Consider the following 20,104-nt stretch of genomic DNA (forward strand, 5'->3'; position numbering starts at 1 on the left):
TAGACACAATCCTCAAAATACCAACCCCACCTCTTCATTCTCACTTAGCAGCAAGTCAACTCTAGTAGCAAGTCCATACTTCGTTTCCAAGTCTAAAATTCTGCTTTCGTTACTATTTCTTTCAATAAAGAACCATCAACTTGTAGTTTATTATTATCTCATAAAAATGTAAAAGAAAAATAAACAAAGACATAACAACTAGAATCAAAAACGGATGTTTCTTTCTTGTCACTCAAAGAACGACGATTCTCCTTCTTTTTCTAATCGTAGTTTACGGGAAAATAAATAACATCCAAATCATGTTTCATGCCAGACACATTAAGCACGCAATTTTTCCACTATACAAATCTTAGCTTACTAATTCTTGTTTTAATTTACGATTCAAAAAACATTAAAAGCTACAGTGTTGACCGGAAAAAAATAAAATTCAGAAGGGTTTTAAAGTTTTCTCTTGGAGAAGACGTTGCAATTTTTTTTATATTTTTGGTAAGTAACACGTTGCAAACTATTTGACATTTGTTTCTTTCCATATACGAAAAATAAATTTTATTTTTTTCTTTATGACATCAAAAGATCTAACGTTTTTTTTTTTTTTTTTTTTTTTTTGTAGTCACACGAGTGTAACATAGTAGACCGGAAAAATCCACATATTTGATGACGTCAGCATAAATTCCTTACTAATACATAACCAACTTCGTCTCTTCATCTCTACTAACAATTAGCAACAAAATAAAAGCACACGAATTTTCAAATCTTTCTCTTCTCTCGCTCTCTCGAATTCTTCTCTCTGTTCCTCGTAGATCCCCTCTGTTTCCGTTTTCGTCTTTTCGAATTCCGAAGATCTCAAATGGGTGAGGATGCAATCTCAGGTTCGTTTTAAAATCTTTCTTTCTTTTGTTCTTGATCTGTCGCTGTCGAATGATCTTTATAAAGCTGGATTCGAGTTGGGTTTTTCGTTTTCATGGAATTAAGTATCTGTTTTTATTGTTTTGGCTTAAAGTTTTGTTCTTTGATCATATATCATCTTGGGGTTTTGTTCTATAGATAGATCTCTGTTTGTTTCTGCTGAAGAACGAAATCTGTACATGCGACAAGTGTTTGAATCGAGGAACTTTGAAGTTGTTAGATTTCGAGTTTTGATTTTTCATCTCTTTTGGTAATAGGTAATCTCAAGAATCTAACGATCGACACAAGAGATTCAGAAACTCTTGTGGTATGTTTCGGTGAAATGTTGATTGATTTTGTTCCTACGGTGGGAGGTGTTTCATTGGCTGAAGCACCAGCTTTCAAGAAAGCTCCTGGAGGAGCTCCTGCTAATGTAGCTGTTGGTGTCTCTAGACTTGGTGGCTCCTCTGCTTTCATTGGAAAGGTCTGATTTTGATTTACCATTGATGATCAATCTAAGGGCTCTTGTTTTGAATCCAATCTTAGTTTTAAGTTTTGTTTATGAACTCAGGTTGGTGATGATGAGTTTGGAAGAATGTTAGCTGATATTCTAAGGCTGAACAATGTTGACAACTCTGGGATGAGATTCGACCATAATGCACGGACTGCTTTGGCCTTTGTTACGCTAAGAGGTGATGGAGAGAGGGAGTTTTTGTTCTTCAGGCATCCGAGTGCTGATATGCTTCTTTTGGAATCTGAGCTTGACAAGAACCTCATCCAAAAGGTAGATTTTTTTCATCTTTTGATCCACATTTGGAATGAGACTAAGTCCAATGGTTTGATTTTGTTTAATTACAGGCCAAGATCTTTCACTACGGATCTATCAGTTTGATTGAGGAACCTTGCCGTTCTACTCAGCTTGTAGCTATGAAAATCGCTAAGGCTGCAGGGAGTCTTTTATCTTATGACCCGAATTTGAGATTGCCGTTGTGGCCATCAGAAGAAGCTGCTAGGAAAGAGATAATGAGTATCTGGAATTTAGCTGATGTTATAAAGGTATAATCTTTTACGCTAGAGTGAAAGATCAGATCATTCTTAGTACTTAAAAATGACACAAGTCTTGTTGAGTGGTTTTCAGATTAGCGAAGACGAGATAACATTCCTGACCGGTGGTGATGATCCTTATGATGATGATGTGGTGTTGCAAAAGCTCTTTCATCCCAATCTTAAGCTTCTTGTTGTTTCAGAAGGACCTAATGGCTGTAGATACTACACTCAGGTTTGCTTGTCTTTTTTCTTTCTCTAATCTTCTTTAATATCAATTCTATATCAGATTGCTTATTCTTGTTGCTATATGATCATGTAGGAGTTTAAAGGTAGAGTTGGTGGAGTAAAAGTGAAGCCAGTTGATACAACCGGTGCAGGAGATGCATTCGTGAGCGGGTTATTGAACAGCTTAGCTTCTGATCTTACTCTTCTCAAGGTACTTTACTTATCTCTTAAGTTTTACCTTCTCTGGCTTTTTGTAACTAAGACTATGAATCAATGACATTATGTGAAAATTTGCAGGATGAGAAGAAACTAAGAGAGGCGCTTCTATTTGCAAACGCATGTGGAGCCATTACAGTAACAGAGAGAGGAGCGATACCGGCGATGCCAAGCATGGATGCTGTTCAAGATCTTCTTTCTTCTACTCGCTCCTAAAATGCTTCAAAAGTCTCTTTTGAGTGTATCAATTCATTACCTTTTACAGTGTTTTTGTTTTTTTAAATATTTTTCCCCAATTTGTAGGAACTCAAGAATGTTGTGTGTGTTTTTTTAGTTTGTTGTTGATCTCCCGGAGTTTTAGTATTGGGGTGGTTTGGTTTTACTATTATCAAGTTAGGTTTTCTACAAAGAACAAATTCATGCTTTGTAAAAACTACTTGCCGTTTTATGTAACGAGAACGACACACACTCTTTAACGCAAAACCATTAATTGTTTAGTTAAACCGGTTTACGGTTTACGAGGAGTTTCCCACAGATTCCTCATCGATAATTATGTTGAGCTGAACGTGATGCTCACGTGACAAGTCAAACTTGATTGGGATTAGTGAAATTGTGAATAGAGCTGGGGGTAAAAACGACAATTTTTATAATGTTAACGGCGTTAAGAAGGGAACGTTAAGTTCTTCAGTGGAAACTTAACGAACATTAAACATTTCGTTATCACCGTCAAAATCAAAATCCGGGACGATAATTCTCGCACACGTTCTCCATCACTTTCCCTCGATCCAAAACCAGAGTGGGAACTACACGCGAATCGAATCATAAATGGAATGTGAATTTTGAAATCGAGGAAGAAGACGAAATCGGAGCATTATTGGATTGAGTTTTGAAGTTTTTAGGAGAAGGAAATGATGGCGTCGGATCCAAAACTGAAGGCTGAGATCGGAGCCGATGGTCTTGCAAGAGAAGCTCCTGTTATTGCTTACACAGAGAAGGTAAACTTGAATCTTCATGTATTATCAGAACAAGTGTTGGTGTGATGCTCTTTTACCTGAACGCGTATTTGATGATTTTGTATGGATCAGATAATCGAGGAAGAGCAAGTTCAGCTGAGGAAGTAAGTAATGTATCTAAATCTGGGATTATATTTGATCGCTTTGTTCAATTTTTAAAGGAATGTAGTGTACATTTTACGATCTTAGCTTCTCTCCAGCTAGCTTAATCATAAGTCTCAGCTAGTGTTTACTTGCTTTACGAGTGCTTTTTCTTCCTGTTTCTTAGACGTGGATAAATTTTATGGAGGAAACACTTAAAGTTACTGAAGAACTGGTCCTTAGTTATTACCGAATCATTTGGAACGCTGTTGCTCTAAGAATGTGAATGTAGTTGTTTCTTTAGCTCGTCTTCTGTGTAACTTTCTTTTAATGAGATTCTATATGTCATCATATTCTAGATACATTGAGGAGAACTATACAAAAATTAGGGATGTTGAAAGGGAATTTGGAAACCTTTCAATGGAATTGAAACTCACTGCTGGACCTAAGAAAGCAGGTTGGGCAAGTTTACTTCTTTTTTCCACTCAATGTGACATGGTTTATTAGTTTTGTTACATGGAACAGCCTTATTGATTAAAATTTTTATTTTGTTCTGTTGTCAAATCCTAAAGCAATGGAACACTTGAGAAAGAAAATCGAAGTCTCAACTGAAAGGATCCATGCTGCTAAGTTGAAAGAAGAAGAAGCGCGAAAGGTTTCTTTGTCTCTCTTTGATTAATATATCTCAACGTTTTCTATTGTTATGTTCTGTCTGACCTTACATGGCTTGTAGACTTAGACTAGTATTAGGTGGATGTGATGCTGATATCTATACCTGTTAATGCCGCATAGCAGAATAAGTCAGATGACTCCTATCAATGGATATTTCAAATATCATGGTCTCACGGTCTTGTAATTACTTTCAAACATGACTGAGTAAACGAATGTTTTGCTTAACTTTCCTTTTCAAGTTCAACGATGCTGTTAGTTTTACTTTCCAATGACGGAGTACCAAGTTTCATGTTGTGCTGTGACCTATAGGCATTTAGCTATTCTTCAGATTGTTTAACCCCTACCTCTGAAGTCTAGAGATTGTAAATTAACTTCTTTCTTTTTAGGCATTTGAAGCAGCATCAAAAGTTGTGAAGGATGAAGAAGCAACAAAACAGAGTCTTTGCGAAGATTTAAACAGTCTGGTAAATATCTTTTCTGAAACTGATAATGGGAATTGATTTTTTCCCATTGAGCGACATTCAAATCACTATCTTTTGTAAAATTATAAATGTAGGTACAACAAAGCAGCAATACGCAGTACGCCAGACTTGAGGAATTGAAAAGAAGACTAGAAGCGTTGAATCCAAATCGATCATCTACTTCTATTCAGCAAGTAAACAATCTCTTCTTCTAGTTAACATTACATCTGTTTGTAGTAAGGCAACTTATTCTAACTGTAGAGACACCAGATAATTCCTGCATGAGTATGTTGATAACCACAGCTAATACTTTGCAAAATGTTACATGAACAATCAAATCTATTTGCTTGACAATCAGTGATGCACGAAAGATGCTTTTAACATCTTACATTTTTTCATTCATATTTAGGTGCAAGAACCGGAGACTAAATCTGTAGTAGACAGCGCACCAGCAGCCAATGCGAACCAAACTCACCCGGGAAAACCTGAAAATAACCACGGGAACGAGGAAGGTGGTAAAGAACATGGACAGAGACCAGCAACAGCTGAAGGAGAATCAAAAGCGAAAAAGAAACCACAGAATCAAGGGAGGGGAAGAGGAATTGGAATAATGAACAAAGGCAGAGGAGGTTGGACAGGTGCTGGATTCGATGTCGATGGTAGAAATTGAGATACATATATCTAGATAATCCATATACCGAAAGCGTCATTTCGAATCAGAAGTATGTCAAATATATTGTTACCAGGTATGTTCTATCATCTTTTAACATCGATGGACCAGTACGTAGCCACAAAGACTTCTCATTTTCTCATACACTTGTGTTACTGAAAAGAAATCCATCCAATCATATTTGGACTGTTCATTGATCATCTCTTGTGTATGTCTCCAATTTTGTGCAATTGGGTTTGATGTAATAATCTGAGAACAGTTAAGTTTGATTGTCTAAGAGGTTAGAGTGAGGCATGATTCGTTATGGTATGGAGAGCAAGTTTCATATGATTAGTAATCATACTATTCGATCTTTAATACTCGAAAGTTATAAAGATATGAATCGCAAATTTGGGCTCTCTAACTTGGTCAAAACGAAAAATTGGGATCTCCTGAATTAACTAACTGGAACTGGTGGTAGATTAAGGTCAAAAGAGTGACAGTAAATCTTAATGCTTCTTCTCTTGCTCTGGTATAACATATCAAAATACTGTTTTCGAGCTAAAAGTGAACCTGTGACCGATCTGTGTCAGGGGAGTCCACAAGTGGAACCCAGTTTTTGACGTCACTCAAAATTTGTTGTATTAACAAAGTTTTTGTTTTGTAGTAAATCTTGAAATGTATACTTGGGAAAAATATTTGGAGATTTAATCCAATTCGAAAATTGGATATTTATAATTTCTAGGATGTGTAATTTGGTTTAACTCAGAATATAAAAGCTTCTGTCTGGATTTGGTATGTGTAAATTTGATTTATATCAGAAATAAAAGATCATGTCTGGATTTTCATATATAATTTAGAACATACAGTATATGTAAAAAGATATATATTATAATAGAAAGAAACCTCAAGCAATATAAAAATAGATCATTTTTAAAAAGGTTGGAAATATATTTTTTAAATGCTTTCAATATTTGTGATCTAAAAAGCTTAGGTGATGTATGTTATTTTTTTCCAATTTCAAATTTTTGATATAATATTTAAAAAATTTAAAACTGTATATTATAGTTTTGATTAGTAGACAAACAAAAAATAGTTTTGATTATTTTAGATATTATTTTTAAGATTGTGGACCGTATATCCTGAAGTTTTTGGAAGTCTTCAAATTTGTAGTATTAACAAGTTTTTTTTTCTTATAGTTAAACATCAAAAGTGTCATTTTCGCCTTTAATTTCCTACTCGTGCTTCATTTCATGTGGCAGTAATGGTTACATTTATAATGTCTGATCTTCCTCTAACTACCCTTTTGATTCCATTGCATTCTGTTTAATATCTTTGTTTTTTGTCTTTACTTATATACATTCATCAATTTGAAAAATCCCATAAAACAAAAAACTTACTTCTACTTTGTTTCAAAAATAAACGCATTGAATTAAACATATGATTGCGTTCCCTCATAATACACCATTTTCTTTTCTGACGAGTAATGAATCATATGGTTCCAAATATGCATCCCATCAATTAAATACTTGCCACGATACAAAAACTCATAACAATAATGATGTCTCATGATAATACTGCGAAACATAAACATAAGGAATTGGTATAATAGATATTCAAAAGTTATCGAAAACGCGAATATGGCGGGATTAGTAGGACCAAAATGTCGTGAAAACCCTGCAGTACAGTAATGAAACTTTTATCTTGATTTGCCGTCGACAATACTCTAAACACTGACTTGCCTATAAAACAACCATTCTACTATTGGGACACTGTTGTTTATAAGCAACAAGACAAATCATGCTTTGCCCCACGATCCTCCAAAACTTTATGTTATATAATGAAACAATGAATTATTTAGGTAAAATGTGGTCCCAATAACTCGATTTCCACTGTGGTTGTGTAATGACTTCACTATGAGAAGGACTCTGATACACATATCCCTTTCTCTTCCAAGTGGGATTGTTTTTTTTTCTTTCTAATTTTTGAATTTAAGCAGCTTCTATCACTATCGCTTTCAAAAACCTCTTGATGTTTCGATCTTTTCTTGAGGTCGATAGATTTGATTGATCCTCAAAAAAAATCCTAATTTATTAACATAGGGCCCTTACGTTTCATCTATTTTTAGTACCTACTTACCCTAGATTATGGTAAATATTGATGTTTTAGTGATGTTGCAATTTCGTTAACAGCTGGGACATACATATGGTGTTACAATAACTAGGTGAGAATTTGTCGTCGATTTGATGAGGCAAATCATTTTTAGGCCGAATTTATTAAAACACAATCACTAATCATGAATGATAAGATCATCATTTGTAATATGATAGATTCATTACTCTAATAGTGATGTAACAGGCGATGAAGATAAACAAAAAAATAATTACTAAAATGCTTTTAAATTCAGTCTTATATAACATCTTAAATAGCGCTCATTCCACTTCAAAATGTTGATATATAAATTTTAGATTTCAGAAAGAAAAAATTGTTGTGTTTAACTATATGTTAGACCTATTTATAGTTTTGTAATTTTGTATGGTCAAAAAATAATAATATTGTACTTAATTCACATTGTTTATCTTATGTATAGTTATTACATATAAATTTAAATTAATAAATATGAAAAATTTATAATAGTTTAAGAAAACAAAGCAAAAAGATTCTTAATATATTACCATGTATAAGAGATTTGAAAATGCTAATGAGATTTGAAATTAACTCTATTTATTTATATGAGTAAACAAAATCTTAAATCAAATAAAATGTTATGGTATATTAAATTTGATGCAAAATATAGATGGTATTAACTATGAAGGATATCTTAATATGCATGATTGCTTGTGTCAAGGATCTATTTATGTACAGTTATATATACTCATTAATCACCCTGTAATATCTTGTTCTTCATTCTCTGTATGGTATTAGAGCCTTATTACATTCATCTACAAAAGAACCAACAATTCTCGTTTTATTCTAAGTGGATTTACCAAAATTTTCATAGTAATTTATATTGTAGGAACTTATATCAAAAGATGATGTCTTCGAAGTCTCATTTTGTTGCTCTTCTCTTGATCATTTTTCTCATTGTTAATGTTCAATCTACTCGTAAGTTTTTTTTTCCTTATCCTAAAAATTGCATATTTTCCAGTATATATAGGTATCATCAGTGTTTATAATATAATCACCCAAAAAGCATAACAATTATATGTAACTAATATATTTATAATTTGATTGATTTAACAGGGATTATGGATGATTCAAGCGATTGTGTATTCAAAGGACCATGTCAAAGGAGGTCAGATTGTTACGAAAGGTGTGGATTGAAACCACCTTCTAGAGCTGCTTTGTGTCAACCTATGGGACTCCAAGGCCGTGTATGTTGTTGTCTCTAAAAATCTGCAACTAAATATGATTGACAATATGTTCAAGGTTTGAAATAAAATATTATATCATCTAAATAATCACCCAATGTATTATTATTTTCACATCACATGTCTCAGTATGTATGCAAATCGAATATGAATTAGACAGAATATAAAATAAAACTTTGAATGACTGTATGACTATTATATAAGAATGTTTTGATTTGCTTAAAATTTAAATTAAAGAAACATGTTTTTATTGATGTAAACAGTCTATCAAATAGTATAGATAAAAACTAAATATTATGGATTTGCACAACTGTTGATAGGTAATTTTTATACTTTTCTTCTACATGTACAAGAATCTATCATGTGAAACGTCCCATGCACATACTTTGGTCGTTCCACAAACTGAATCTGACATTTGAATTTGTGTTTTCCTTTGCACAAATTAAATCAACCACCAAAAACACTATTTGTCATGTCCTTGTAACTACTACGATGGTTACGTTGGACCGTTTCAAACATTTTATACATTCTAAAATAAAAATAAAGTCTTAGATATGATTCTACTTTAAGAGTATATTATAATATACTAAGAAACATGCTTTCCACAGTTCAATTTTTATTTTGAACCAAACTTCTCGACAATTTTTCTTTTCCTACTACAATTTAGTAATTACAAAAATGAAACTGATCTCCATTTTTTTATACCAAAATATATCATTAAAACATAGACTCTCTTAAAGTAGAGGCATTGTGGGGCTGCTCTACTTGAAAATGTGTAAAATACAAACTTGGATAATGGAGTATTAAGTGTGTAAGAAACAAATGATCTAGAAAACATGTGACTTTGTGTAAAACGACTATAAAATAAAACAAAACTTTATATGCATAAAGAAAAGTTCAACTTCCAATCCTAATAGAAAGTGTAAGATAAGCTTGAACAAATTTTAGTAACATAATGCGATTTCTTTTTGCGTGGAAAGAGAATTCAAACTTTACTTAAAACTTAAAAGCGATATAGACACAACTTTAATTATTGTCAACGGTCTCAAAACTCGTCATTAATACAATAGAATAGAATTACATCATAATGTCATGCAAAAGATATTGTTCTTTTATCCTTTTCAATACATACAAATATACAATATAGTAAAAAAAAGATACGTGTAAAAAAAATTGTGCCCCAAAGAAAACAAAAGGACCAGCCCAAAAAACCTCAAAAGACATAAATCCTAGAAAATACAAAGACATCGAAGGTCTACACAATAGTTGAAAATTGTGGTGATGTATTGTACATTAACCTAACTAACCATCTCGGTACCATGAAACAAACTGCTTGCATATATTGAGAATATTCTGTTACGTAAGCTAAACAAAATGGTTCACGAGTTTGAAAATCCCCAAAAAAAGAAAGAAAAAAACAAGTTTTTTAATTTTATTTTTTAAACTTGAACACACAAAATTAAGTAGAAAAAGGAGAGAGAGACATGAAGTGTGAATGGTCTTGAAATGATATTGTAAAAACACTCAAGCTGTCTACTTCATAGAGAGAGATGTGTGGCCATCGTTATCTAATAACTCCTACTTACTAACTATTTTACAGTTTCATAAAATTTCGTAATTATTATCTTCTTCTTTGCAACACATTTTCTGTCACATTAAATATTCTTCACCATCCTCATGTTCGATTCCCAATGTAAGAGAGAGAAGAGAGAATTGCAGAGAAGATAGCTGCTTCCAACATCTCTTGTCTGGTAATTTAAAACTCAAGAACCAAAAACAGACACAAAAAGTAACCCAAGTTTAGATTCAACTTAGCCACTTGCTTGGGTTTTTGATCCATCCACCATTCTTCTTACAATTTTTTCCTGTCAGTCCCATATTTACTGTACAACGTTTAAGCTTAACAAAAAAAGTTGTAAGACTTTTTCTTACTCAAAATGGGAAGAGACTGCGGCATGTTCGATGACGGCCATGGCAGTGAAGGTGGTGGCCGCGGTGGAGCCTTCTCTTCCTCAAGGTCAAAGAAAACAGCAAATGGATGCATGGCTGCTTTTTACCACTTATTTGATTCTCATCATCATCTCACCATTGATTCTCCTTCAAGGTCAAAAGGTATATACTCTTTCTTCTCACAAAGCTTAAGTTGAATTTCATAAGCATATATTTGTGTTGGTTTTTGAGAAATACGTAAGTGTTGTTGTTCTTGTTGTCATTGTGAAATTTGCAGGCTTGAAGTTGATGGAAGAGTCTCTACCATCAACAACCTACAAAGACAAAGAAATTTCGAACATTCCAGTAAGTAAAAAAACTTAAAATGGATTACTAATTTGTCTGATTTTATTGGTTGAGGTAATTTTCTGATAATGATCTTGAAATTGTAGGTAGGCATGAGAGTGAAAACAGATACAGGGACAAAGAGTTCAAGACTCAGAGCTCTTGTGACTGATAGTTCCACTTCTTCATCTGAAATCTGTAACTCACCAGGAAGCAAAACACCAAACTTGGTGGCTAGACTAATGGGTCTTGATCTTCTTCCTGATAAAACTGACCTTAACCATTCACTGTCAGATCTTCATACCATGTCAAGTCATCATATCACAAGCCATAGACTTTCCAAGAAAGGCACACGATCTTTACCGGTTAGCCCTAGAATCTCCTCTGCTCGGAAATCTGATTTCGACATTCATCGCCTCTCTCTTCAGCTGAACAGAGAAAAAGAGTTTGGGCGTTCAAGGCTGAAAGAAGACCAAGAGGAGAGTCACAGTCCAAGAGATTACGCGAGGCAGATAGTTAAACAAATCAAAGAGAGAGTCGTCACAAGAAGAGTCGTCGGTATGGATATAACAAACTCGGTGAAAAACAGAGAAGCAAGACCATCACACGAGCTTAGAAGAGACACAACAGTTTCTTGTTCACCAAGAACTAGGTTTTCAGAGAAAGAGAACAAACAAAGCACCAGTCATAAACCTAATTCATCATCTTCTTCCAGACCAGAACCGATCATTCAGAAGCCAAAGCCAACACCAGTGATTCTTGGAGAGAAACAGAGCCAGAACAGAGTAAAACAAAGGCAACTAAAACCCATCAACCTGTGCAAGAAGGCAGAGACTGAAACAAGACGTCCCATAAAGCCTTCTCCAACATCAGATATTCGAAACAGGAAGCGAGAGACTTTCTTGTCTGATTCTAGAGACGTGAAAGCCAAGCCTTTACACAAGATCAAGAAGTTTAAGAAGATACCAAAGTCAAATGATCTTGAAAACATCTCTGCCACAAGACCTCCTCATCAACAGGTACAATCTATTTCAAGTTTCTCTCTAACTCTCACACACACTAAATTTTCAACCTTTGATAAATCCCTTTTCGTGGTTTTTTCAAGATTAACGAAAGAGAGCGACTAATATCGAATGAAGCAGCATCGATACGCTCTAGTTCGATGCACAAAACCGAGAAGAATAGTCCACAAGTAGCGAGGAATCACAAATTCGACGATGCAGCCACTGAAATCAATTCTGAACAAGACTATATCATAAGAATAATGAATCTTGCGGGAATCAAGAGTGACTCACAAGCAATGCTCGATCTTTCGATTTTCCGCAAACTAGAGCATTTTGGAGATTATCCATCAGGAACATTGGCTCTAGGATGCAATCGTAGGCTATTGTTCGATCTAGTGAACGAGATTCTGATTGAAACCGTGGCGAAACGACGCGGAAACTATCAGGGATCGGAGCTAATCAGCGAGCTCTGTTCCGCTGTAGCGAGATATAGTACTAAGTGTTATCCAGTTCCTGAAGAGATTGCTTTAGTAGACGTGAAACGTCTTCTAGAGAAGAAGAAGAAGCTTGAAGAGGAAGGAGAAGAGATCATCGTAGAGATTGAGCGGGAGATCATAGACGCGCTTGTGCGAGAAACTTTGTCCGAATTAAGTCTTAACAAGAGATCAAACAAAACGACGTCGGACGGAAAGTTGAATCATTATGTACTATTAGAATAGTTTCTTTATTGGGCCATTTGTATTATTTCTGTAATTCCCACATTTGTGTTATTTGTATAAAAACATTTTCCTCAAAACCAAAAAAAAAGAAGATGGATTAAAAAACCGCAGAAAAAGAACAAGTTTTGAATATAGTAGAATAAATAAAAATCGATTTTACTTAATGAAGAATAGAAAACAGAAACTTAAGAGTTTACATTACATTACATCCACAAACAAAAGCATAGTTAGAACTCTTACACATTACATTATTCTGAGTTTATACGAAAAGACAAGTGATTGAAATTTTGAAACACTATTACTCATATACATAACATTAATTGAGATAGATAGCTAGAAATGACGTTTAATGACCAAGGACGATTTTATGGTCGGTTCTTCAGAAATCCAATAAATAGATCAGTTTCAACATCCTCTTTCTCTTTGCTTCCCGACGGCATCCCCATTGGTCTTTCTCCAACCTGGCATAAGTGAGTATAAATTGTTTTCTTAATTTGCATAAATAATTAGGGAAACATAAAACAATCATAATTAAGTATATAACCACTTAATTATATAACCACAAAAAAAAAAAAAAAAGTATATAACCACAAAACAAGACATTTTGGTTGAAGCATAATCCGCCATATTCCAAGTTCCTCCATACATAGGTTAAACTATTTTTTTAATGAAATGGGTTCAAGTTACAATGTTTAGTTCCATTTGTACGCATTTATGACTATATAACACACATATGGGTATAGAAACTGGACCATATGGTACATACCTTTAGAGAAAGCCTGACTCTCTCGTCCTTGAGTTCCCTCTCCTAATTTTTAAAGAAGAGAGATCAAGTTATTAAAACACATGGCAATGGACAAGAGATCCAAACAAAATCAAATTGTAATTATTCTTACCTTGGCTTTTAGTTTCTGTAGCTCATCTTCATATAACTTAGCCTACCAATATCAACCAATATAGAATCCAAAGAAAACTAAGCAATAACACCGTGATTTTGAAAGTAAAATCTCATTACATTGTAAAATGGTAAATCAATTTTGTATTCTGTTACCTTTCTTAATCTAACCATATGAAGGCTTTTCTCTATCTGTGTGGCTATCTCTGAAAGTTCTTTTACCGAACAAGAATCCAAACTTTGTCCCATCATCTTCCTAACAAAGCCACATTTTCAAAATTGACACACATCCTTTAGTAACTACTTGAAAATCAACTCTATCATAAAATATTTGAAAAGAAATATGACAATGATATATATACAAACCGGTTATGGACTTCAAGCACTTCAATCTTTTTCACCATTGTCACCATTTCCTTCTTTAGCCCCTGTATATACAAAATGTTTGTACCAAATGTCACAAAAGTAAAGCCAAAATGTGACTAAAATTATTTTCAACTTAAGTTGGACATGATACATGCAAAAAGGTTTGTAAGTCATTTATGAAACTAGAGTAATAATTGAAGAGAATTGTTATATAGAAAGGAACCTGCACGTATTGCTCTATAGGATGAGTTTCTGCAACAAAATACTCTCTCTTGTACTCAGCGTATCGCTTTATCGTGTTCCTGATACTAAGACAATTCTCAAGAAAAGCTTCATTAGTTTGTGAGATTAGGTTGAATAATATCTGAATACTCTCTTGCATGGTTAATCATGTCATCACTAGTTTATATATTGGTTAAGATAAACTAGACATTTATTGGATATGTTTGCATGTGTGTTTGAGTGTGTGAATTTTTCGGATATAAACCTAGCTAGATATGCATCAAAGTATCCATGATTGATTTATCGTGATGATGTTATTATGCAAATCATTCTCCCCGACCATATGCATACATGAGCTGTCCGACCATAAAGGTCGAATTAGACTATGGGAGGCATTAAATATAGAAGTTCGACTCAGAACATGAACACACAGTTGAACTATCATATATAAAGTTTATCAAAAAAAAAAGTATCATATAGAAAGTGCCAAAAAAAATCATATTCACACTAATCTATTTCTCATATATATACTACATGATTTATATTTATGTTCTTAACTATGAAAATCCATTTGAATAGATTAACATATACATTATATGTCAAATGGTTTGTGGGTTTCCGTTTCATGACACTTTGAGTTCCAACGTAGAATAAGGCTCAATATTCAATAATCTATATTTCTGAAAACCCTAATTAATTCATAATATGAACAACAAGTGGAACTATAAAATGTAAAAAGAACCGGAAGTAAAAAGAGGAAAATAATTGTTAACAAAAAAAATCTATAGAACATAATATAAAAATAAAATTGAAAGATGCAAATTTTGGGAAATCTTACCTAGATATCTCTAGTACTACTTGGTCTGAAAGATATTACACTACACAAGTACTATAATGACAACAAATATCAACATCATAAAAAAATATTGAAATAGTATAATAAAGATTGGAGTAATTAATCAAGCTGAAATTAAGAATCTTACTCGGAGCTAGCGAATTCATATAATCTTCCTTTCTGAGAGAAGATCATAGCTGCCACTTGAGCATCACATAGAACAGAAAGCTCATGAGCCTTCTTAAAGAGACCACTCCTTCGCTTCGAAAACGTGACTTGTCTACTTGTCACGTTCTCAATCTTCTTGATTTCGATCTTTCCTCTCACCATTTCAGTTACTTCCTACAAAACCAATCCAGATTTGATAAGAGATTTATGGAAACCCTAACTAAATGTGAAAGATTTGTTGGCAGATCAGAGAAACAAAGTCACAAGAATCCAAAAGTCAAAAACCAGAAACGGTTTCTTGCTTGAAAACCAACCGTGAGAACTTTACCAAGAAAATGTGGGAAAATCTGAGAAACAAAAGGTAACTCCCAAAACCCCTTTTGAGAGCTAGTTTTGTCGAGATTCGCTTTAAAAATTCACTCAAGAAGACGAATTTGGATAGATAAGGAATAATTTACATAAGAAGGAAAAGAAAAATAATTTGATGGAAATTGAAATCAGAAAAAGCTTTGTGTTTACCTCTCTTAGGCTCTTAGTGCAGGAGCCACAAACCCTAAAGTCTAATCTATTGTTTAACAAAATGAAGGAATCTGTCTTCTTTAATTTGGTAACGTTTTTTTTTTCCATTAGCCCACGTAGGCAGTAGGTAAGGAAAAATAGACGAAGAGGAATCTATTTGTCTATGTAAAATCAACTGTTCGTTAAACCGGACCGGCCGGATGAATCGGTTCTAATGTGGGTCAATGAATTTGTCGAAAGTCGAAACGTTCAGCTATATTTATTTATTAAATGGCTAAAAACATAAGATTTATTATATAATTGGTCTATTATTGAGTTTTCAATTTCATGTTAATACATTTTTATTAAACACACATATTAAAAAAAAACATATTAAAACTGATTCTAAATATATTAATTTTGTGATTTACATTTTTCTATAATTCTAAACCAATAATATTCAATTATTTATTTTGAAAATTAAAATACATCAATGTAAAAAAAATCAAATAAAAATTAACAGAGAGAATATTTAACATTATTTAATCATATACTTCCGATGAATTTGTTTTGGGTCACCGAGTCAACAAAAAAGACTTGTTAATCCAAGAGTTGTTGTTACTTATTAATTAGTGTCATTAAATTCTGAAGGACCAATCTGTTTGGAAGAAAATAATGCAACCTGTCTGTTTGGATGAATACTTTATACTTTTATAGTCCTGATCCTGAATTCAAAAGAGCTAGATTTTGTTTTCGCCAAAGGTTGATTTTTCATCAATCGAAAATGAGAAAGAAATAGTTGCGTAAATCGATAAGCAATCAATTGTATTCACGTGTATTTTCCACTTCCCCTAAAATCAAGACTAAGATTTGTTTTAACTGTTCGTCTTGATTTGGTCTTTGATTGATAGCTAGCTTCTTCAGAACTAAAAAGTTCAAAACCGATTTGTTTGAGCTAAGTCAAGAAGACGTCAGATTAATTAGACGCATTCGCATAGAAACAAAATGTCACATTCATTCAAAAGAAAAACTAAAGTGACAAATAATACATGTCAAATTATTTTCAGTTTATACACATATATATATGAAGAGATGGTCATGCATGAGCACTCAGAAAACTATAAACTGTATGGAAGCATTATAGTGTACAAACATGGAACCAAAGTAATATGTTATAGCCGAGTCACGGGCAATCCGATAAATAGGTCGGTTTCAACCTCTGATGAATGTTTGGTTCTGTGACCACCTTCAGTATTACCCTTATCACATATTTGTAAAGTTGCTGGCACCACCGGTCGCATCAACCTTTCTCTATTTTGCTGAAAATGTCATGTAAAACGTAAATGCAAACACAAACAAACAATCAAGGCCTCTATGAACTATGATTATTCTTATAAGAAAGAAGTTTTAAGTGCGATGAATCTAAGCCTCTACCTAAACGAAGAGACATAACTAAATTTCATGTGTATTTTTATATGTAACCTTTGATGAGTGGTGCATATTTACCTCTTCAAGCAGCCTTTTTCTCTCGTTCAAGAGCTCCCTCTCCTAGAATCCGAGCAAGAAAGATCGATTAAAAATAAAATCACATGGAGAAAATACAACCGATCCCACAAATTAAAACTTGTATATAAGTTACTCATTTAAAAAAATTTACCTTTTCTTTTAGCTTTTTCAGTTGATCTGCATATAACTCAGCCTACGCACCAAGATCAACCAACGAAGACATAATTACATCATTAACATGTGTGTATATGTTATATATATATTTGTGTCCGAGTGTTTGTACCTTTCTTGACCTGACAATACGAAGGCTTTTCTCAATTTGAGTGTCAATCTCTTGAAGTTCTGTCACTGAACACGAATCCAAACCTTGCCCCAACAGCTTACTTCATATATAGTGGCATTCAAGAATCAAGAGATAATAAATTTCAGTATATTTTAGGACTGAAACAAAGTTTAGTTATATACAAATATACAATGCACAGAGTAATTAACCGTAAGAATAGTAAGATGCGAACCGGTGATGAACTTCAAGGAGATCAATCTTTTTCACCATTCTATCAATTTCCATCTTCAGCTCCTACACAATAATACAACCCCAAAAATAGTCGATTACCATCTGAATTAATACATACTGTACATTTTTTTTTTAAATAAATGAAGAAACTAACATAAAGAATATATATGAATATAGAGAATGAACCTGCAAGTATCGTTCTACTTGAGGCCTCTCTGCCACATAGAAGGCATTACTAAACTTGCCATATCTATCTATAATCTTCTCCATCCTGAAAAGTTAATTCACAAGAAGATATTTGTCAGTGATGAATGATGATGACGGATCATAAGATTGAAATATTATGGACGAATATTCTTAATATATATATATCTACATGTTATCTTTTATACCGACTTAGCTTCTATGATAGATTTGTCCACCAATATTTTGATTAATGTAGATGTCTATAATTTAGATAACACTCATACAATCGAATACTTTTAATTTTTGCAATCACCAAACCTAGTGAAGGAAGGTTTTTGCTGCACAAAGATTGTTAAACATGAAATGAAAAATGAAACAAAGGGAAGTTATACAAAATAAATTATACTCTGTAAAGATTGTATAGTACTAATCTTTAAACCAATTCTATTAACCACAAAACAAAAGGGATTTATAAAATGAACAATGTACCGACCTCATGATTGTAAATCTAGTGAAAAAGTTTGGATGCCCGAGATATTTTTTAAATCTTCTCATCATGCATTATATTTACAATTTCTGTACTTAATGTAACTACATTTTCGGATATTCATTTATGCTGGATATTCTAATAAAACCAGATGCCAAGTGGGTGTGTGGGTAACAGTTTAAGTTCCAAGGAATACGAGGTTCACTGTTCAAGAAACTTTTTTTCTGAAAACCCTAATACAATCCACTTGCTCGTGCTTGAAGAAACTCTCTTAAGTAGTAAAAATTCTTAAGTTTGCTTAAATAAAATCCAGAAGCTAAGTACTTACAAAACTTAAATTCTAAAATTAGAATGTGACAAGGCATTGTTGGGCAAAGTCAGGAACTAGCTAGCACCAAAAGAAAGGGGGCCAAATCTTTAGCGCCTATATTATTGCAAAATCTCTAGTACGATTTAACCAGAGATATATTATACTATTCACTACAGAAGTTCTAGATACTCAACAAATCTATGTGTAGCTAGAGAAAGATTTTGGAAATAGACATGTGTAAATATTTTGAAATAATTTGATGAAAGAATATCTTACTGGGAGCTAGAGTATTCGTGTAATCTTCCGCTCTGAGAAAAGACAATGGCGGCTACTTGAGCATCGCATAGAACCGAAAGCTCATGAGCCTTCTTAAATAGACCGCTTCTTCGCTTCGAGAACGTGACTTGTCTGCTCGTCACGTTCTCAATCTTCTTGATCTCGATCTTCCCTCTCACCATTGTTCCTGCGATATTCATTCCAAGATTCATCAGATTGAAACCCTAACTAAATCCGGAAGGAAATTTTCACTCAGACAAAATCAAGAAATGATTTCTTGAAAATCGAGAAGGAGATTTCAAAGCCAGAAGTCAAAGATGATAACTTGAATAATGTAAGAAACTCAGAAGATCCAAAACCAGATTTGTCTAGATTCACTTCAAAAGCTACATAGAACATACTTTTTTCCAGACGACAATCAACCGACAAAGTTAATAGTTTTAGAGAGGGGTATAATTTGCACATCTTAACTATCAAGAAAAAATATATTTGCACAAAGAAAGAAAAGGAACAAAAGCTTAATAATGGTGAAAAAGAAACCCTAGAACTAAAATTCCGGAAAGAGGCATGAGCTAGATCTTATGATGATAAACTCTGTGTTTACCTCTGTGCCTCTTTGTACAGGAGCCACAAACCCTAAGTCTAAGCTTTGCTTTTTGTGTTCTGATTAATTGGACAGAGAAAAGGGAAAAAAAAAGAAGAAAAGAGATTTTTATTTTCTTCTTTTGGTGATGGTAGTTGGATTAATAATTGAACAACAATAGAGAGAGAATCATTCAAAAAAACACAAAAGAAAACAAGTGAGTCCCAGATTCTGATTAAAGAAATGTCCATGACTTTATCTGTTTTTGGTAAAATTAAGAATAGAGAGCAGAAGGAAAAAGAGTTGATTAGCTAAAAAAGAAACGTTAATTGAATATAATCAAGGACTAATTTCTAAGAAACCGGTGATTATTTGTTTTTTAATTTGGACAGAACACAAAGAGTGGGTGGGATAATAATAATAATAATAATACATCTAAAAGAATAGTGTTCTTCGATTGGCGTGTCGACATCATCGTACACTGACGTGCATTGTTAACCAAATATATGAAGACACGTATGTTTTCCACTTTCCCCAAAATCACAGTCAGCTTCTGTGCAATGTGACCTCGTCTTCATCAGACAACACACAGATTCCTTTTTCCTCTTTTACATGGTTCTTTGTTATGTTTAGTAATATTC

General features: G+C 33.3%; 6 protein-coding genes across 13 annotated transcripts; 4 read left to right on the forward strand and 2 right to left on the reverse strand.

Moving 5' to 3' along the window:
* The first annotated feature begins 248 nt into the window (after positions 1-248).
* Positions 249-2,878, forward strand: AT5G51830 (pfkB-like carbohydrate kinase family protein). 2 transcript variants are annotated; one of them, NM_001344963.1, is made up of 8 exons: positions 249-486; positions 611-869; positions 1,164-1,369; positions 1,457-1,669; positions 1,744-1,941; positions 2,024-2,164; positions 2,252-2,368; positions 2,455-2,878. In NM_001344963.1, the coding sequence occupies exons 2-8, from the start codon at positions 848-850 to the stop codon at positions 2,587-2,589; spliced, it is 1,032 nt and encodes a 343-aa protein (NP_001318782.1). In that variant the 5' UTR covers positions 249-486; positions 611-847; the 3' UTR covers positions 2,590-2,878. The 2 variants fall into 2 exon arrangements, with proteins under 2 accessions (NP_001318782.1, NP_199996.1); NM_124562.3 differs by lacking the exon at positions 249-486 and having other exon boundaries at positions 634-869; positions 2,455-2,874.
* Positions 2,879-3,082: 204 nt separating this feature from the next.
* Positions 3,083-5,801, forward strand: AT5G51840 (junctophilin-like protein). The gene is made up of 7 exons (NM_124563.4): positions 3,083-3,368; positions 3,459-3,490; positions 3,827-3,924; positions 4,040-4,122; positions 4,526-4,603; positions 4,696-4,794; positions 5,010-5,801. The coding sequence occupies exons 1-7, from the start codon at positions 3,282-3,284 to the stop codon at positions 5,268-5,270; spliced, it is 738 nt and encodes a 245-aa protein (NP_568766.1). The 5' UTR covers positions 3,083-3,281; the 3' UTR covers positions 5,271-5,801.
* A 2,384-nt stretch (positions 5,802-8,185) lies between these two features.
* On the forward strand, positions 8,186-8,818 carry AT5G51845 (Defensin-like (DEFL) family protein). The gene is made up of 2 exons (NM_001036981.2): positions 8,186-8,354; positions 8,493-8,818. The coding sequence occupies exons 1-2, from the start codon at positions 8,282-8,284 to the stop codon at positions 8,639-8,641; spliced, it is 222 nt and encodes a 73-aa protein (NP_001032058.1). The 5' UTR covers positions 8,186-8,281; the 3' UTR covers positions 8,642-8,818.
* Positions 8,819-10,244: 1,426 nt separating this feature from the next.
* On the forward strand, positions 10,245-12,771 carry TRM24 (uncharacterized protein). 2 transcript variants are annotated; one of them, NM_124564.4, is made up of 4 exons: positions 10,245-10,732; positions 10,848-10,915; positions 11,002-11,913; positions 12,000-12,771. In NM_124564.4, exons 1-4 carry the CDS (start codon positions 10,558-10,560, stop codon positions 12,615-12,617), a joined length of 1,773 nt encoding a protein of 590 aa, NP_199998.1. In that variant the 5' UTR covers positions 10,245-10,557; the 3' UTR covers positions 12,618-12,771. The 2 variants fall into 2 exon arrangements, with proteins under 2 accessions (NP_199998.1, NP_001332233.1); NM_001344964.1 differs by having other exon boundaries at positions 10,263-10,915; positions 12,000-12,717.
* A 211-nt stretch (positions 12,772-12,982) lies between these two features.
* Positions 12,983-15,566, reverse strand: AGL72 (K-box region and MADS-box transcription factor family protein; the record flags this gene model as incomplete). Of its 2 annotated transcripts, none has more annotated exons than NM_001085276.1 (8): positions 15,432-15,566; positions 15,084-15,277; positions 14,102-14,186; positions 13,879-13,940; positions 13,669-13,768; positions 13,514-13,555; positions 13,384-13,425; positions 12,983-13,078 (listed from the first exon to the last, which is right to left on the reverse strand). In NM_001085276.1, exons 2-8 carry the CDS (start codon positions 15,263-15,265, stop codon positions 12,983-12,985), a joined length of 609 nt encoding a protein of 202 aa, NP_001078745.1. In that variant the 5' UTR covers positions 15,266-15,277; positions 15,432-15,566. The 2 variants fall into 2 exon arrangements, with proteins under 2 accessions (NP_001078745.1, NP_199999.1); NM_124565.2 differs by having other exon boundaries at positions 12,983-13,105.
* A 1,034-nt stretch (positions 15,567-16,600) lies between these two features.
* Positions 16,601-19,553, reverse strand: AGL71 (AGAMOUS-like 71; the record flags this gene model as incomplete). 5 transcript variants are annotated; one of them, NM_001344965.1, is made up of 8 exons in its annotated part: positions 16,601-16,920; positions 17,108-17,149; positions 17,259-17,300; positions 17,391-17,490; positions 17,623-17,684; positions 17,808-17,892; positions 18,881-19,067; positions 19,485-19,553. In NM_001344965.1, 7 exons carry the CDS (start codon positions 19,060-19,062, stop codon positions 16,774-16,776), a joined length of 660 nt encoding a protein of 219 aa, NP_001331386.1. The 5 variants fall into 5 exon arrangements, with proteins under 5 accessions (NP_001331386.1, NP_001190517.2, NP_200000.3 ...); NM_001203588.1 differs by lacking the exon at positions 19,485-19,553 and having other exon boundaries at positions 18,881-19,143; NM_124566.3 differs by lacking the exon at positions 19,485-19,553 and having other exon boundaries at positions 16,774-16,860; positions 17,084-17,149; positions 18,881-19,062.
* Between the last annotated feature and the right edge of the window lie 551 nt (positions 19,554-20,104).

Source organism: Arabidopsis thaliana, chromosome 5 (assembly GCF_000001735.4).
Source record: "Arabidopsis thaliana chromosome 5, partial sequence".
Lineage (NCBI taxonomy): Eukaryota > Viridiplantae > Streptophyta > Magnoliopsida > Brassicales > Brassicaceae > Arabidopsis > Arabidopsis thaliana.

Excerpts from the sequence above, each read along its gene's own strand:
- AT5G51845 (NM_001036981.2), top strand. The coding sequence starts at position 8,282 with ATGATGTCTTCGAAGTCTCATTTTGTTGCTCTTCTCTTGATCATTTTT. Across the intron at positions 8,355-8,492 it reads TGTTAATGTTCAATCTACTC|GGATTATGGATGATTCAAGC; the intron begins GTAAGTTTTTTT and ends TTGATTTAACAG.
- AT5G51830 (NM_001344963.1), top strand. The coding sequence starts at position 848 with ATGGGTGAGGATGCAATCTCAG. Across the intron at positions 870-1,163 it reads GGGTGAGGATGCAATCTCAG|GTAATCTCAAGAATCTAACG; the intron begins GTTCGTTTTAAA and ends TTTTGGTAATAG. Across the intron at positions 2,369-2,454 it reads CTGATCTTACTCTTCTCAAG|GATGAGAAGAAACTAAGAGA; the intron begins GTACTTTACTTA and ends GAAAATTTGCAG.
- TRM24 (NM_124564.4), top strand. The coding sequence starts at position 10,558 with ATGGGAAGAGACTGCGGCATGTTCGATGACGGCCATGGCAGTGAAGGT. Across the intron at positions 10,916-11,001 it reads AAGAAATTTCGAACATTCCA|GTAGGCATGAGAGTGAAAAC; the intron begins GTAAGTAAAAAA and ends TTGAAATTGTAG. Across the intron at positions 11,914-11,999 it reads CAAGACCTCCTCATCAACAG|ATTAACGAAAGAGAGCGACT; the intron begins GTACAATCTATT and ends GGTTTTTTCAAG.
- AT5G51840 (NM_124563.4), top strand. The coding sequence starts at position 3,282 with ATGATGGCGTCGGATCCAAAACTGAAGGCTGAGATCGGAGCCGATGGT. Across the intron at positions 3,491-3,826 it reads GAGCAAGTTCAGCTGAGGAA|ATACATTGAGGAGAACTATA; the intron begins GTAAGTAATGTA and ends ATCATATTCTAG. Across the intron at positions 4,604-4,695 it reads GCGAAGATTTAAACAGTCTG|GTACAACAAAGCAGCAATAC; the intron begins GTAAATATCTTT and ends TTATAAATGTAG.